General features: G+C 41.7%; 1 protein-coding gene across 1 annotated transcript; it reads left to right on the top strand.

Moving 5' to 3' along the window:
- Positions 1–244: 244 nt before the first annotated feature.
- Positions 245–17,415, top strand: ACSL3 (acyl-CoA synthetase long-chain family member 3; the record flags this gene model as incomplete). Its single annotated transcript, XM_010181846.1, has 12 exons — positions 245–354; positions 1,563–1,701; positions 3,551–3,701; positions 4,296–4,419; positions 5,263–5,334; positions 5,771–5,910; positions 6,121–6,293; positions 7,374–7,448; positions 8,402–8,593; positions 9,845–9,959; positions 13,984–14,141; positions 16,915–17,415. Coding segments are annotated over 12 exons (1,613 nt in total), but the record flags the coding sequence as incomplete, so codon positions are not given.
- Between the last annotated feature and the right edge of the window lie 201 nt (positions 17,416–17,616).

The raw sequence follows: 17,616 nt of genomic DNA on the forward strand, positions 1-17,616 counted from the left end.
AAATAATAGGGAGTCACATGAACAGTAGTTGTTGTTTATTCATTCTGGGAGCAACTAAAAATTATACTGTGTTTAAATCAATGTAGTGTATCTGTTTTTAAGCCCCAAACGATACCATGTTTCTATTAGTTGACAATTATTGTTACTGTGTTGCTGAACTTCCAACAGGTTAATCTCTGCCCTCTGTTGTAAACTGTACTTGAAAGTATAGCTTCATCATCTTTCTCCCCATTTTCTGTTTCAGTTGTTACTCTGTATGCCACTCTGGGAGGCCCAGCAATAGTACACGGGCTGAACGAGACGGAGGTGACCACCATCATTACTAGCAAAGAATTGATGCAAACCAAATTGAAGGTCAGGAAACTGTTCTTTGTCTGCCTCTTTGTAGTGTATCCGTTCACTATGTTAAAAGGTCTGGTTCCATTGTCAGGAACAATGATTTACTGCTGCTCTATAGGCCAGAAACTTCTTTTAGAATAAGATTTGTGTGTAGCCTTCAGTGAAATTTAGATTCCTCAATGACTTTGCAGAACAGGGTGAGCAATTTGCACTATTAAAGTGCTGCAGTGCTGCCTGGAACAGCACTTCTACAAGAAACTGTTATGGTTCTAGGGAGATTTAGTGCCTATAAATTAACAGTTGAAGCAGAACAGAAAAATGTATAAACTGTATATGAGTAGCTAAATGTGATCGTCCTCATGATTTACTGTTGGATGTTTTCCCAGGAGAGAATGGCTCTTAAATCTAAAGACGGGTGCTCAAAGGGTGAGAGGTTTTTTTCCAGTGTGGAGGAAAGCTTATTAAACATTAGAACAGTCAAGATCCTCTTCTGACTTACTGACCCACATCAAATACACAAGTGGAACAACTAATCTAGTCTACATGAGTTTCATCATCATGTGTTGTGGGGAAACCAGACCTTTCGCATCAAAGAATTGTTTTAATTAAATGAGAATTTCCCAAACTTCTTTCTTAAAGTTCCTAGGATGCCAGTGTGTATACAATGCGCAGTTAGTTCAGCTTGCAGTGAGAGAATGAGGTGGTAGTCATCTCTGGTCCCACAAGAACGTCGGTAAATGTTTTAAAACTCGTGTTTTGCTTGAAATGCTTCTCTAGTGCTTAACTAATGATTTTCTGTATTTTTGCGAGCTGTTGCTTGTTTTAAGTAGCACAGTAATTAATGAGCAGCAGGAACTGTTGTGGGCTCAGTCTTGCCAGTTTCTCTGCGTTCTGTAGGAGTGGAAAGTCGGTTATGTCTACAAATCACTGCAGTCTATTTGTGGGCTTTTCTCGAAATAATAAGACCCAGATCAGTAAATGGTTGGAAAAGTTTTTGGACTTGTAAGTGGAAAGTTCAGTCAGTCCTGCAAATGTAAATGCGGAAAGTTTCAAGCTTTGCAGTTGCTCGAGCTGGACAAGTTTATCCTCTGGTGTCTTAAATCCTCAGATCCTTTGTCAATGCGTTTGGTTTTTTTAATGTATACAGTAGATAGATTATTATTTTTCCTTCTTGTTGGCACAAACCTCACGTGTGGTTTCTGCACTCGTGTCCATTTCTACAGGAAATAGTCTCTCAAGTCCCGCTGCTGCGACACATTATCACAGTGGATGGCAAACCAACAACGTGGTCGGAGTTTCCCAAGGGTGTCATTGTTCACACCATGGCTTCTGTGCAAGCTATGGGGGCCAAGGCAGACACTGGTAAGGTTGTCTCTTTCTACTTGGATCATCTCCCTTCTTGTCCTACTTTGAGTAAGCTTGGGGAAATTGCGGATCGCAAAACATTGTGCGTGATTTACCTTTTATCATTGGTGTTTTCTTTAAATAAAATCAGTGGGTGTTTGTTGTTTGGGGGTGCAGGGTTTTCTTTTGTTTTGTTTTTCAACAGAGTAGAATAAAATGTTTTTAATAAGAACTGTCTTCTCCACAACAAGTATTGCATGTTGAAGAATGACTTTTAGGATAAGCATTTAGACCAGGATGTAAACTTAGAAAGCATTCTTATGATGAGGCATGTTAAAACCAGATCATTCAGAGCACACCGAGAAAAATATTATACATTCATAGAGAAAAGTGTTGTGTTTTACAGCAGAAGACATCAGTAATGCGCTACCATTAAGTTTTGTTGAAGTCACAAATAACAAAATGGCCGTAATAAAATAGCCATTTAAATCTGCAAGAACTGGGTCACTTTTATTGCATTTCTGGAAGTATCGATCTGTGTAAGTTTTTGAACATCTGTTTTCAGTCTAGGTAACATTTTTAGAATTAGAATTCAGAATTTCAGGAAATATTTTAACTATCATCATAAATATTTTTTTCTATGAAGATCCAGATACTAAACCTGTTCTCTTAAGATTTCGTTCTATTCAGTAGTTGCTTTCTTCTGTTCTTATTTGTGTTTTCAGTCTTTTAGTCACTGAAGGCACGTGAATGTTGGGCTGAATTTTGTCTTAGGAGTAGGGTGAGGGGTTGATACATCTGCTATTGATGTGTCAGGGGAGTGGCAGGTTTGCTCCCAACGTCACCCCTCAGTTTCTTTAAAAGATGCTTTTTCCGTATTTTTCCCTTATTTATTTACTCATGAGACTTTCAGGCAACACCAATAGACAACCAATTATGGCTATAATTAATTAGCTCCTTGCGATTTTTAATTCTATGTGCCATGGAAAAAGGTTTCTGGTCTTCTGTCTTTTACATGTCACACACTGTACACTCTAGTGAAGGAACATTGTCTTGTCAAGTTAACCATTCACAAATTGTGGAATGCTACAATGAATTGTTTATGGCCAAGCATGATACATTAATATTATATTAAGTACGTGAGCTGCTGCTTACGGGGTTTTTCCCCCTCTTGTGCATTGTGCAAGATGGACAGAGTTCAGTGAGTGGAAAATTATTCAATAAACTTTCACTCTTCTCATTCAGCGTGTGCGTTGTGTGCGTGTATTGCGCATTATGCAGTTTTTCCTCTGAATAAACACGGTTGTTGTTGTATTGTCTTGCTCTTGGTGCAAGTATTTAAAAAACACTTCAGTCCTCCTAAAGCTCTTGAGCTTCCTTTAAGTATTGATGAAAACTGGGCCTCGTGTTGGCTCAGCAGTGCCTTGCTGCAGGTGCTGAGCCAAGCCAGCACCAGGGAGTGCAGGGGAAAGCAGCTTTGCAGGTGAGGGCTGAGCCCGTGGCAGCGTGGAACCAGCGCAGTGTCCCTTCTGAAGGATGGGAAGCTCAGTGGCGTGTCGGAAAAGCCAAAGCTCTGCCCGCTTTTCTCACCTCTGTGGGAATATGGGATAGATAATAGAAAATGTGTTGTCATGGTAGACTAGGACAATCACTCAGAGTATTGCTCTGCTAATACAAAGAAGTTCATACTGTCTGTGAAGGCACTTAAGCTTGACCACAAGACTTTTTAACCCAAAAGCAAAACGCAATAGCAATAGTCATGTAGTGTTACATTGGAATGACTGCTGGAATATGGTAGTGTATTAGATCTCCCAGTCTGATAGGCTCTCCTCACATTATGCAGTCTCTTTTTTAAAACAAACTACAGGAAACAAACAGCCGGCCAGGCCTGTGCCCTCTGATATCGCAGTGATCATGTACACAAGTGGATCCACAGGCGTTCCCAAAGGAGTTATGATCTCCCATAGTAACATCATTGCTGGGATAACTGGAATGGCTGAGAGGATTCCAAATCTGGGGTACGTACCAACAGTTACCTACCAGCAAGTGAAGAAGTATGGTTGCATGTGATTATAGATTAGTTATGGTGTAAAATATCAACAGTTTTATATTGCTTTGTCTGTGACACATCGTACTGTACCCTGATGCCTGAGCATCTTCCAGTACTGCATTGAATGACATGGCTACTTTGCGTGCTCTTTGTTCTTTTGTCTTCTGTATGTGGAACAGACTGGGACACACAAGCCTGAGAGGCCGCCTTGCACTAGCGTGGTTGAAAACTTCCCTAGGCAGTACTTCCTTTGATTAGTGTTAAGTTCTGCGGTTTCTTTGGTGTAGTTTTTAATTTTGCCCACAAAGGTGCCTTTGCAACAACACACAGTTAGTTGTCTTGGGATGAGTAAACACCATACTTTGTTAGTGCCCTAAACCCACGGTATGTGGTATCCAACTCTTGAAACAAAACTGATACTGTTTGAAGTATGTTCTGAAGCTCAAGGGCATTTTTCCACTCTCTCTAGTTCTGCAGTAAGCTCGGAGTAAATTTAGCGTAATGGCTCAGCTGAGTACTCTGATGGTACAACATAAACTGTTCTTTTAAAAACTCTCTGCAGGGAAAAAGACATCTATATTGGCTACTTGCCTCTTGCCCATGTTCTGGAGCTGAGTGCTGAACTCGTGTGTCTGTCTCACGGATGCCGCATTGGTTACTCTTCTCCTCAGACGTTAGCTGACCAGGTATGTTGTTGATGTATGCCCTTATGGTAACAGCAAATAAATAAATACATCAGATCTTTGTAATGTTTCTTAAAAATACTACAACAAACCATCTTTTCTGCAGTTCATGAGGCGGGGCATTGGTAGTTCTGACTGTGTCGCCCTCCGCCTCAGACACAGGAGGAGAGCGACTAAAATTCTGTAAATTCCCTCGGGCTAAATTAAGGAGAGCCGACGCCAAACGATCAATTAAATGTTTTAATGTGAACAGTTTGGATTTGGAAAACGTAAAAGTGCTTGGCAGTGTGGTGCTTCTTAGTGGGTGCCTTTTGCAAGAAAAGAGTGACAGGAAAAAATTAGGAAAGATATCACTACCCTTGGATCCCACAATGATGCGTTGATGTTGATGACGCCAGGGCAATCCTCTGGTGGTGGGCATGCACCTGTGCCTCCCTGAGCCTTTTATACAGTCCAGGCCCTCCAGAACTTGTGTAACTCTTGGTCTGCTGCGCAGGCACCATCGTGTGTGGGGTGGTTATGGGCCCCTTCCCCACGTTACCTTGCCTGACAACACAGACCTGCACGTCCTGGGACAAGTCCTGGGACAGGCAGGGGCCTCTGCTTCCAGCACTTCTTTTCCTCTGCTTGCAGAGCAGAACTTACAGCTTTTGTTGTGCAGGACCTGCACTGGCACAGTGTTTGAGACATTGACTGTGTCAGTCTCTCGCAGACCGGTACTCTGGACTAGTTTTAATTGTTAAAATAGAATTTAAATGAAAATGATTGTTTGAAAGATGTGCTGTGTTAAAAATCTTGAACGTGTCTGCTAGTAAACTTGTTCTTCTAAAACTTGTTCTTCTTTAGTCCTCTAAAATAAAGAAAGGAAGCAGAGGTGATGTTACTATGCTTAAGCCGACCCTAATGGCAGCTGTCCCGGTGAGTAACTGAAGGATAAATAGTTTTAAACATTATTTTTAAGTTGCAATGGTCACTTAAATAAACAGGTAGAGCCTTTGATGTTAAGCTACCTGAAAAAGAATATTATTGCTATTTATGTTGGGGATAAACGTCATATGATTGTCAACATTTTTCAAAGTTTAAATAGCTGTGGGGTTTAGATTGCCTTGTTAATTAGTCACCTATTGTTTATTATAGTAAATGAATGGAATAAAGATAGTTGGCAGCAGGCAGCTCGGGGTTAACTGGTGCTCCTCAAATGTGAACATGTTGCTATCTCTTAGCAATGGGAGAGGAAGCAACCTGGGAGTGGATTGTCATCAGAAAAGTACGAGAATTTCTAGATCGTGTTTCCTTGTTGTTGTCGTGAATTTAGGATTTCTGTTACTTTGAGTTAATCTTTTCACGTAACTAGGAAATTATGGATCGGATCTACAAAAATGTGATGAATAAAGTGAATGAAATGACAAGTTTCCAGAGGAATCTATTTATATTGGCCTACAACTACAAAATGGAACAGATTTCCAAAGGCTACACTACCCCGCTTTGCGATAGGTAATTTTAATTACATTTTTAATAGTACCAAAAAACCTCATCAGACGTGCCTGTGTTTTTGAAAACTTCAATGTGCTTCTTCAAGCTTTTCCTTGAATACCATAGAAGTTGATTTGAAGACAGTGGGAACTTTCAGTTCAGATACAGAATTAGGTACTGTATTGTTTTGGTTTTAAGCAACAAATATGTACTCTTATCTTTGCATTTTAGCCTTATTTTCCGGAAAGTACGAATGCTGCTAGGTGGAAAAATTCGCATCCTGCTTTGTGGAGGAGCTCCACTGTCTGCAGCAACTCAGCGGTTTATGAACATTTGTTTCTGTTGCCCTGTAGGACAGGGGTATGGACTTACTGAGTCAGCTGGAGCCGGAACGATCACGGAAGGTTGGTGTTGGTGCATCCCACTGAGTGCTCTGATCTCTGCCGAGTGCTCTGCGTGGGTCATCTTTGGCACTCTGTGCACTTGATGTATGCCACCAAACGTGGTTGGGGGATGCTGGGAATGACTTGTGATCACAAAACGTGTAAAACAGCAGCAGTAGTGATTTTGACACGTTGCGCTGAAGCTGACCTACGTATGGAACGTATGAAATTCTCGTTTGTGATGGAGAAACCTGTAATAGCGTGGCTGGGATCTTGGCATTGTTGCACTTACCAGTTGAACTGAATACATTATTTCTAATTTTGGTGAGTGTATTGAGATGATAGGAAAATAGATAATGGAATGCAAAAGCCTGCACCAGATTTTAATTTCATGTAGCAGAACGTTATTGATTCAGTTGCCTCTTCGTCCTAAAACCTCACTTTCATCAGCTGCTGCAGGAACAGAGCTGCTGTTTTTCTGCAGTGGTGTGATTTAGCTAGGAGTCATGTGAGGGGTACCTAAGGCTTGTGGCTAGATGATGCTGGATTGTGGCACATGTACTACGTTCCTTGGTGATCCACAGATGGCTGTGATGATGTTTTTATTCCAAGAGGTCTTTGGAAATGGCTTCTTCAGTAGCTTGGGAGGAAAACAGAAGAAGCGGAACTGTAGTACAAGTGATGCAGTCTGCAGTGATGCCCTTTTGGGAAGGTGCCCAGAGTGGAAGTGTTTGGGATTAAAACTTGAGGAAGTTGAATGAAAATATAGAATACCTGAGTTGTTATGAAATATTGCTACTTATTTCAGAGTCCTGCAGGCGCTATTTAATGTTGACGTGCCACTTCTGAAGCGGGATCCCCATGGCAAGCTTACTGCCAAAGCTGTGCTGATATGACTGGAGATGTCTGTAAATAGAGCCATCCGTTCGGGATGTCTGCATGACCTCGAGAGATCCGTTGATTTTCTTGGAAGTTTGTTCTATGAATTCAAGTTCAGACATAAATAGCAGTTAATTTTCACTAAAGATGCGTGACAACAGAGATTTTTCTAATGAGTTTGGGTAAATTTTTTCTCTGAAAATGCTCTTTTTAAAATTCTAGTCTGGGACTACACTACAGGGAGAGTGGGAGCGCCTTTGGTCTGTTGTGAAATCAAGTTAATGAACTGGGAAGAAGGTGAGAATTTTCTGTATGGTTGTAAGAACTCTGTATATGCTGTTTTTCTATTGGGCTTTGCAATTAGACTATTTCTTTGCTTTTGAAATTTTAAATGCTACTTTTATCTATGAAAGTTTGAGCTTCAGGGAGAGAAAAGGCAAAATAAATGCTTCATTGTGTTTTAAACTTTAAAAAATATCTAGACAGAAGCTATCAATGCGAGTGACATTTTTGCTGGATTGTATTGTGACTCTCTTTGGCTGTACTATTTCTTTTATTCCAGTCGCTCTAATTGTATGTGAATCACGTGTAAACGTGTGCAGTGTTGTACCTCTTCCTCATTTACATCAGTATTTGTGCAGGACAGGGTGCAGGTCTTGTCTTAGCTGTGCTGTATTGAGCAGGCTTCAGCTGAAGTGCGTGCGTGATACCTTCTGTTGCCATTAAGAAATTATTTTAAAACAGTCTTCGTAATATTGTTGTTAATGAAATAGTTTAAAAATTGGCACATGGAATGGAAGCTTAATGGATGCTATGTGAAATCTATTTAATGAAGTGATGTCCTTTCACCGTAGGCTGTTACGTATTGTACAGCAGAAATGCATAACACTTAAGGGTTGAAATTTTTCTTTGCAAATGTGAGATGTTACAGATCTTTTATTTCCTGAAATATGAGGTGAAATCTATCTTCTTTTTTTTTTATGCTTGTATGAAACCGATAGAGCATGCCAGTCCTGGCAGGACAGTGGTGTAGTGGCTTTTGCCCTCTGCGTGTGTGTGAATTTCACTGCTTGTGAACAGTTGTTAAATAGCTGCTGATGGGCTGAAAAGAACTGGAACCACCTCTTCTCTTACTGAACTGTATGGACAACTTACTGGAGTGTTTCGTTCTATTATTTTTACTGTTTAAATACAGGAATTCTTGCTTTAGGATAGATTTTAACTCTCGTTAATAAAACCTGTACTTTTAGGTGGATATTACAACACTGATAAACCATATCCTAGAGGTGAGATACTTATTGGAGGGCAAAACGTGACCGTGGGCTACTACAAAAACGAAGTGCGAACCAGAAAAGATTTCACTGTTGACGAGAATGGGCAGAGGTGGCTCCATACTGGAGACATTGGAGAGTTTCATCAAGATGGATGTCTAAAAATTATCGGTGAGTTTCAGGTGAACACGTATATCCGTTTGTCAGGGCTGCTAAGTGCCATAATTAACAAAAATGTGCATATCTTGGCATGCAGTCTCCAGCGCTGCCTTGTATCCCAGGGCAGTTCTGATACGTGAACATAAACTGGATTGTGTGTTTGAAAAGCCGATTTTTAAAACTATCGCTTCCTTTTAAAACAGCCTTTGCATTGACTCCACTCCCAGTTAGTGAGACTGGGTGGTAATTGGAGAGTTAAATATAGGCTAACTGAGCTAGATAAAACTGATAGATTAATTTATTATTAGATTTTTATAATTTTGTAAGTGTGGAATTTGGTTCAGTGAAAGGACTCTTTTGGTGATGTGTGCTCAGGAATTCAGTAAGCCTTTTTCTAGTCTTGCCAGTCTTTATCATAAGAATATCCCTTTATCATAAAAGAACTAGGGGAAAATATACAAAGGTAAAGGTGTCACACGTAAGCCTGTGATAGGTTCATAACCTGCAGGCACAGAAATACCAGGTGTCTCTTTTGAAGTCAGTGGGTGATTCAGGGTGCTCTTTAAACCTGAAAACTAAGCTTAATTGGTTTATCGTGAGAAAAATCTTGGGTCCTGTTGCAGCTGCCTTGCTCTGGTCATACCGGTCAGACAGCTCCAAAACTCCCTTGCCTGGTTGCTCAAAGCATCATGAAGGTGTGTATAGCAACGGAGGGGTTCTCCTGGCTGCCATCACAGCCGGGTGGCAGAGGTGACTACAGGTCCTTACCCACCTTGGGCTGTGTACAATAAGCTCGAGTAATCTGGGCTTGATTTTGAGTTCCTCTTGTTGTGTTACAGATAACAGGCAGACAGCTGCTTTTCAAGTATGGATTTAGCCTGGGAAAAAAAATAACAAACTGTCACCACATTGTGCATCTCCTGCCTTAAGGGTCTGAACCAGGCAGCACATAATGTGTGCCACCAACCAGACTGGCTTTTGTGTAACCTTGGTTGTCTTCCATTCACATGCCAACGTAGATGTGTAAGAAATGCTGTTCTAAAGGCAGAAAATGCATAGAATTAAAATGTGGCTTATGTTTATGTGAGGGACAGATGGGTAAAATGCGAAGTCTGGGAACCTGATATTACACGTTTCTGGTATGTTGACCAAACGTGAGTCAGCTTCCCTTTTGGCATTTACACACATCTCAGAAAAGTAGAAAATAAATGTCTAAAGTTTTGTGTTTTGTAATGAATGTTCAATTACTTTTTTCCTCAATAGATCGTAAAAAAGACCTTGTAAAACTCCAGGCAGGAGAATATGTTTCTCTTGGCAAAGTAGAAGCAGCTCTAAAGAATCTTCCACTGGTAGATAATATTTGTGTGTATGCAAGCAGGTAAGAGGCAGCTGATACTTTGTTGTTTCTGTATTCTCTCTCTGTCCTACTGAAGCCATAAGCAAAATGAATTAGGTGTATAAGGGCTCAAACGTATTTAAGTTTGTTTTTAAGATTTCCTACCTGTGTGTAATACAGACTTACACATGTGAAAATACTTCAGGTGGTCTCTGTTTCCTGTTGTCATTTTGGTGTTTGGAAAGTAATTTTGCAACTTCGGAACAATCAGAAATATTCTGACTTCCGGTGTGGCCAAAAAAGCCCTGCTCTAACTTTGATTGAAGGAGGCCAGAACAAGCGTAACAGAGAATTGCTCAGTGGTAGTAAACAGAAAATTAACTTTTGGTTTGTTCACCTGGTTCTCTGTGATACTTCAGTGTGTTAAAGTCATCCTGTAACGTTAGTTCTGAATCGGTGGTGCATTGGGCATGCCACTGCTGAGAAAACTTATCTTGGCCTTTATTGGTGGTTCTGACCCGTTGGATGAGTCTCATGTTTGCTCGTGCTGACTGCCTGAGGTTACATGCCTGTTCTGAGCACCCTCTGTGGAGAAGGAGACTCCTACAGACGGTGATTTCTGCTGTTCTAGGATTGAGGTTCACTATTGGAATTGTGCTATCAAATTTGTTTTAATTTTGCCAGGTCAACCTGATTTTGGAGACTAAAACACACTTGGTAGACAGGCGCTTGGCTCTAGTCGGTATCTTGTCTGTTACTTAAAACGAGGGAAACCTATAGGCAGTTTTTAAAGGTAATTTACTAGCAGAGTCCAAGTGCACTCCAGATAATTTTTCTGCTGCTGCTCTACTTCTTAATACTTTCATGTGTGCAATTTGGCATGAGTAGCCATGTCATACAGATTCTCTGAATGATTGTCCATATGCACATTTCATTGTGGGTACGTACTCAATTCCACAGCATGAGCTCAAAGACTTTTTGTTAGCAGTGCCTATGTAGCTTGCCTGTCTGCGCCTCTTGTATCCTGTCTCTCTTTATAATTTGCTTGGGTGATCTCTTGTCCAAGAGATGTCCCTCATTTGCAACTGTTTTCCCTCTCACATGCAAAAGAACAAGGAGGGCAGACTTTTACAAGTGGGTTATGTCTGCGATTTGACCTTAGGTCTTGGGGTGCAAAGCTTCTCTGAACGTGGTAGCAAGGAATCAGAAGTGTGTGTACAATATCACTGCTTCAAAAGCTGTGTTCATTGACCACTTCAGAGAAAATGCTCAGTGAGATAAGGAGTAAAATGTTTGCTGAAAGGAATCATGATTAGTGCTCCTTCAGAGGAGACTCCTACTGGCTATCAGCACTTCACCCATCCGAGGCGCATTCTGTAAACCACAAGCATCGTGTCAGGAAAATTAGTACTTTAGTTACCTGAGGAATGAGTAAACATAACAAAAACCCCAAGGGAGTTCTTAGCAGGAAGCTCAAGGAAAGCTGGTAAGGACCAGACTTTACAGAGAAGAAATATCAACCTGTAGTGCTCCTGTAGATGTCTCTTACCATAGGTCTGAGGGCTGTTCTCAGGTAGCATCTCAAGCACAGCAAGGGAATGAGGATGCCTAGTGTAGGAGAGATGTTCTGGCAAAAATCTCTTAGCATGGGGGAGAGTAAGGAGTTCCTGAGGCCCAGGTTCTGAAAATTTCTTCCTTCCTGCTGTCCTTATGATCCCCAAGACTGGAGAAGCTGATAAATCAAGAGATCTGCAGAAGGAACAGTAGTGGAGAGGGAAGTAGCTGCTCCAGAGAGGAGAGATGTATTTTTTAGGATACTTCTCAAGACAGACTCCTTTAGCATTTGAACTGCAACAGGTGAAGATTTAACTAGTGCTACAGAATGAAAAGCTACGCGTTCCAGGAGCTGTGAGCCTCAAGGTGCGCTTTCCAGGAAAAAGCATGTCCGGAGGAAGTGTGCTGCCACTAAAGAGGCCGAATTTGAGCTGAACTGAAGGTTTGAGGCTTACCACTTCTGTGTGCTGTTTATCCCTGGAGACACTGGTGATGCTGCTGGACGTGACCTTAAGGATGTCAAAAGACTACAGGAACCAGGGAGGAAAGTGTCAGAGTCCTTTTGTTCTTGATGTCTTCACACATAATACATACACATTACGGAGTAGACTGTAGACGAAGTTACAAGGGTTCAGTACAGAGTATAGTGTGTGTGTGGGAGGAGGGAGGGCAAAGGCAAGAGGTGAGATGCAAGCAGTAGGTGATACTGAGGCTAATCTGAAGTCTTTCTGTAAGTACATTCTTAGTGAGAAGAAAAATGAGAACGGTTTTGAGTCATCCAGCAAGTGATGCAAGTGAAGCCTGTGTTTGTCGTGGACTTCCATGCAGTCTTCACAACCGCTGTCAGATGCGCATCGTAATTCATACCAGTAACAAAGGAGACAATGGCAATGTACAGTAACCAGAAGGGTATTTAGAGTTAGTATTTTAAAATTATTTTGGAGACCTTAAAGGATAAGCTAAAGTAACATCCGTACCAGGGTTAAGGCTCTGTATTTTGCATTAATAATTTATCTGGTGAAAGAGATTTAACCATCTGCAGATTCATTCAGTCTTTTAAAGGGTGAAACAGGACTGAAGGTACAGTGGAGGACAGGATTAGATTTCGGAGCAAGCTTGGCTGGATGGAGATTTGTTTGAACACAGCGGTCAACTTAAAGAGGGGAAATGTAAATAATACTTACACCTAAATAAGCTGCAAAAATACAGGACGAGGAACCACCAGCTGCTTGCAGTTCTGTAGGAGCTGACATGAGTCAACAAGTGCCATGCTGATACAAGAAGGTAAATAATACAGCATAATCAGATGTGTAGCCTACAGGATACACAGTGATCTTTACCAGGCATTAAAGGGTCCGAGTTCCACAGGCAACACTTCAGAAAAGATTTTTGAACGCTTCTTGAAAAGAGTCCAAGAAAAAAATGGGAACATCTGGGCAGATGTCTGTGATGCATGACTTAGGAGGAAAGGGCATTGCTTAAATTCCTGAGGAAACTTAAGAAAGGAAGGAAGACTAGAAATGTGAGAAGGAAAAAAAAAATAGAAAGAGTCTGTGAAAGGGTAAGTGGGTCCTGTGGAAAGGAGAGGAACATCTGACTATGGAAATACAGCTGATGCGAACTGCAGAGGGGATGAGTCAGGAACAGCTTACCAGTCCTAAGAGTAATGAAGCATTGGCATTTGCCTGATGCTTAAGAACAGGTTAGACAGACATCTGTTAGATGGAGTGGACCTTGCTTCAAGGCAGGTGAATGCATTAGATGTTGTGAGATTGCTTCCAGAGCTCTGATTCTGGGATCTGCATTGCTAGAATGAGTCGAGTTGCTATGTGGGGTTCTGTTCACGTTTTACCTGAACTTTGCACCATCTGAAAACTCTTGAATACCTGTTTCAGGGCCTCGGTGTTTTCCAAAGACTTTGAGATCCCAGCTTCTATGCTCTAGGCATCTCCGGAGCAAAGATTGCCAACAGTAGAGTGAGCGTATGGACAATCACTTGAAAGAGAAAGAGAAGTCACTTCCCTTACAGAAGCAGGCGTTCTTTGAGATGTGTTGTGCATATGCTCATTCCACAACCCGCTCTCCAACCCCTCTTCACTGCGGTCCTCTACTCCTCTACAGTAACTGGATTCTGCAGTTGAGAGGAAACTGAGGTAGGGAAGCCGCACACCAGTCTCCATACCGGGCTGCAAAACATGAGGAGAGGCAGGGCGCATTGACATCGTGTGGGTACTGCTTCTCCAAAGCTTTGAGCATGAGGCACAGTGGAATATGCATATGGACAGCACACCTTGAAGCAATCCAGTTGCTGTAAGGTAAGTAGCTTCTCTTTCTACTTATTTTTAAGCAGGCAAAGGTAATTTGTGCACGTAATTTCAAAAAGATTATCAGGTGAACAAAAGCCAACTGTTAAGAGCAATATCTCTGTATGAAGTGCAAACAACTTGAAATGCTGGTTTTGAAGACTAGTTAACTTTGCAAAATCCATACTAAAGTACATTGTACTTCTCAGTTTCCATTCTTATGTCGTTGGATTTGTTGTGCCAAATCAGAAGGAGCTTGCAGAACTAGCTCGAAAGAAAGGATTTAAAGGAACCTGGGAAGAGATCTGTAACAGCTCTGAGATGGAGAAAGAGGTACTGAAGGTGCTAGCTGAGGCTGCCATGGCAGGTGAGTAGCTGGGTAGATAGTGTTAACCTTGTGGATCGTAATGTCTGTGAAATAGATAAGCATAGGCACTACAAGTATTTCCTTGAGCGTGTGTATTTCCTAGGATGCGTATGAAGTGGAATTTTCGTACAAAGAAAAGCCCCAACAACAAAACATGAGTTGGGTCAGTCCTTTTGGTTCGTGTAGCTCTTCTCTTGACTGTGGCCAATAGCTGAGGAAAGAATATAAGAACAGGGCAAACTTCTCAGGCTCAGTTCAGTTCCGTATATAGGGGGGTGTGTGTGTGTGTGTGTGTGTGTGGTGCTCTTTGAGATGTCCTGTAGGATCTTTTTGGCCTTGGCTGCTGGTCCAAAAAATGTGAGTCATCTGAAGATCCGTGCTGGGTATCACACAGTCTCACATTCGACATGCCTTTGCGTAGTTGCAGTGCACCCATGGGGACAGGGGCCCTCCTAGCTTCCAGGCTTGCATCTGAGGGATTTCCTAAACTGAAAGCAGTGTCTTTATAGTTAGTAATTTCCAGTAGACTTTTTCTTCTGTTAACTCTTCTAGTCACATTTTAAAGTGATGTAAATATTCTGTATCAGTGTCCATGCTATCTCGTGACAGAGTTGCACAGCTCAGCTATGTTCATGTGAAGAAATCTCATTTGTTTTAACCCTGCCGTCTGCTAGTGCAGTTTGGCTCTGCCAGGATCTTGTATGGGAAGAGGCAGTGAGCAGTCACAATGGCAGTCGTGATTTTTTTCCAGTGGCCATTATGCGTCCCCCTCAGCTGCATCCTTCTCATGCTCATTGGTAGCAGCCTTTTCTGGTGCAGAACTACAAGAGTGGCACAGTGATGTTTTGTTTCTCTTCCATCATAATTTCTGCCCTGGTTTTGATTTTCACCATTACTAAGCACTGAGCTTTTCTCATATAGCTGTCGGTTATGACCAAGGACCATCTCTTGGCCATTGTGGATGTTAAATTTCTTTTTCATAGGCATTCACTCGAACATTTTCCTCAATGAATTTTTTGCTGCTCTGTTTTGCAATTGCTCAGTATCGTGATGTCCTTCTGCACCTCTTTGTAGTTGGCCCTCTACTTTACTACTCGGGATGACGTTACACTTCCCACATGCTTTGTCTTCTCCATACTACTTGTGAATACGTTAAACTCTGTGATAAGTGTGTAAGAGCATCCTCACATGATAGGACTGCAGACTGTTTTCCCTGCCCGTTTTGTCTGGTCTGTTTTTCTTCGCTGCATGGAGCAGCGTATGGCTGCTCATTCGAAGAAGCTGCTGCTGTGGAGAGCATCTACAAAGTAATTTTCCTTTTTTGTGCAGCTCTAACTGTTCTAAAGAGAACTAAATATGTTGTTAAAATTTGAATTATATATTTGCTTTAATCCTCAGGTATTTTTATACGTTTTAATGTTATTTTCTATCCGTTTTTGTTTTTCCATTTGGTAGCACAGGCCTTACTTTTAAAGTAACACGATTTTTAGTGCTAAAATGCAGAAAACCCCCCAAAAACCCAACAGTGATTTAATGTGGAGTGAAAGAAAAGTTGACTTGTACAGGAGAATGATACATTTGTGGATTTTTTATTTTTAAATTTCACTTGAAAATGTATTATTTTTCTAATATTGCCATCTGTTGATCACTTTTCTTAGTTACTGGTTTTTCTTCTCTTATGTCTGAAACCAAAGTAGAAGCTCTTGCAAAGGAAATGGTTTTGTCCTAAAGGTGTAATCACAGAATATCAGGAGTTGGAAGGGACCTCAAAAGCTCCCCCAGTCCAACCCCTGCCAGAGCAGGATCACCAGAGCAGTCACAGAGAAGGAGACTCCACAACCTCTCTGGGCAGCCTGGGCCATGCTCCATAACCCTCACACTGACAAACTTTGTCCTCATCTTCTGATTGAACCTCCCATGCTCCAGCTTGGGACCATTGCCCCTTGTCCTGGCATTGGCCATCCCAGAGCAGAGCCTGGCTCCTTCCTCCTGACTCTGCCCTGTCCAAACTGATCCCCAGGAATGAGGGCCCCCCTCAGTCTCCTCTGCTCCAAGCTCAAGAGCCCCAGCTCCCTCAGCCGCTCCTTATAAGGGAGATGCTCCACTCCCTCCATCATCTTTGTGGCTCTGCTGGACTCTTTCAAGCAACTCCCTGTCCTTCTTGAAGTGACTCTGCAGAGCACTGTTCTGTTTCAGCAGGGGAAACAGCTACCACGTCAACTTACCCTTAGTGAACAGTTTTGCCTTCCTGTGTGACTGCTCTGGTGATCCTGCTCTAGCAGGGGTTGGACTGGGGGAGCTTTCGAGGTCCCTTGCAGCTCCTGCCATTCTGTGGTTCTGTGATTTAGCACTATGAGGACAAAACACAAGCCCCCCCCCATTTCTGCAACAGAAACAGTATGGATTTTATGACTTTTATTTTTATATCCAGAAGATGAGTGCCGTAACACTGGTCCAACAGTGCATATTTTGGGAATGTCATCTCCACACACTGAGGCTTTTCTGAAGTTGTGGAGCAGCGCAGATACCCCAAAATCTGGGATTTATTTCGGTATTTGTGGGAACTGGTGGATCCCGTCACTCTGCTTGATACTACACTGGGGTCTTCATAGCGAACCAGGGGATTTTGAGGAGCTTTTCCTCATGCGTGTCACGTCCTTTTCTGTGTGAGGATACGAGTCTTCTTTTTGTGGTTAATTGTAGGAAAACGCTTCTATTTCCATTTTGTGTTAAAAATGTAATGTGGGTTGTTTTGTTTGTTTGGTTTTTTCAGCTAATCTGGAGAAGTTTGAAATACCAGTAAAAATTCGTTTGAGCCCTGATCCTTGGACCCCTGAGACTGGTCTAGTGACAGACGCGTTCAAACTGAAACGCAAAGAGCTGACGGCGTACTATCAACTGGACATCGAGCGAATGTATGGGAAAAATGTAAAATAGCTATTTTTCTGCACCACTTTGCTACAGTGAGCTTGGATCAAATAGGAAATACTTGAATTGCCTGTCTCAGCACTTGAGATCAACACACAAACCCACCACTCCTCATTTGCAGCTTAAGCTGTTGTTTCTGGTAACATCACCGTGATGACTGGCAAGTTTAGTAAAATGCTACGGCAGCAAACTCGTGTCTGTCTCCTTTTTTCCAGTTTTCTCGGCTACCTTGTCAGTCTGGATTTTCCCCGAGTCTTTTTGGGAAACCGTGATTCTGAAGCCTCAAGTTTTTAAACATTTATAAATCCTGTATAATGTTTTATTTGTATCTTTAAAATTTGGATGTATATAGAGAGAACTTGGCTATATAAGAAATGGTTATACTGGGGGCCTTTTTTTACCTAATTATTTAAAGATAAGAAGGTATTGATGTTGTGACATTATGTACATTGAAAATGCTTGTAACGAGATCGTTGTTGACCGGAGGACCAGGTTATTTGCTGCTGTGCTGTTTCTCTGTGTAAATCTGAGGAAGAAAATGTTTGAC

The sequence above is a fragment of the Mesitornis unicolor genome, unplaced genomic scaffold (genome assembly GCF_000695765.1).
Source record: "Mesitornis unicolor isolate BGI_N332 unplaced genomic scaffold, ASM69576v1 scaffold15493, whole genome shotgun sequence".
Classification (NCBI taxonomy): domain Eukaryota; kingdom Metazoa; phylum Chordata; class Aves; order Mesitornithiformes; family Mesitornithidae; genus Mesitornis; species Mesitornis unicolor.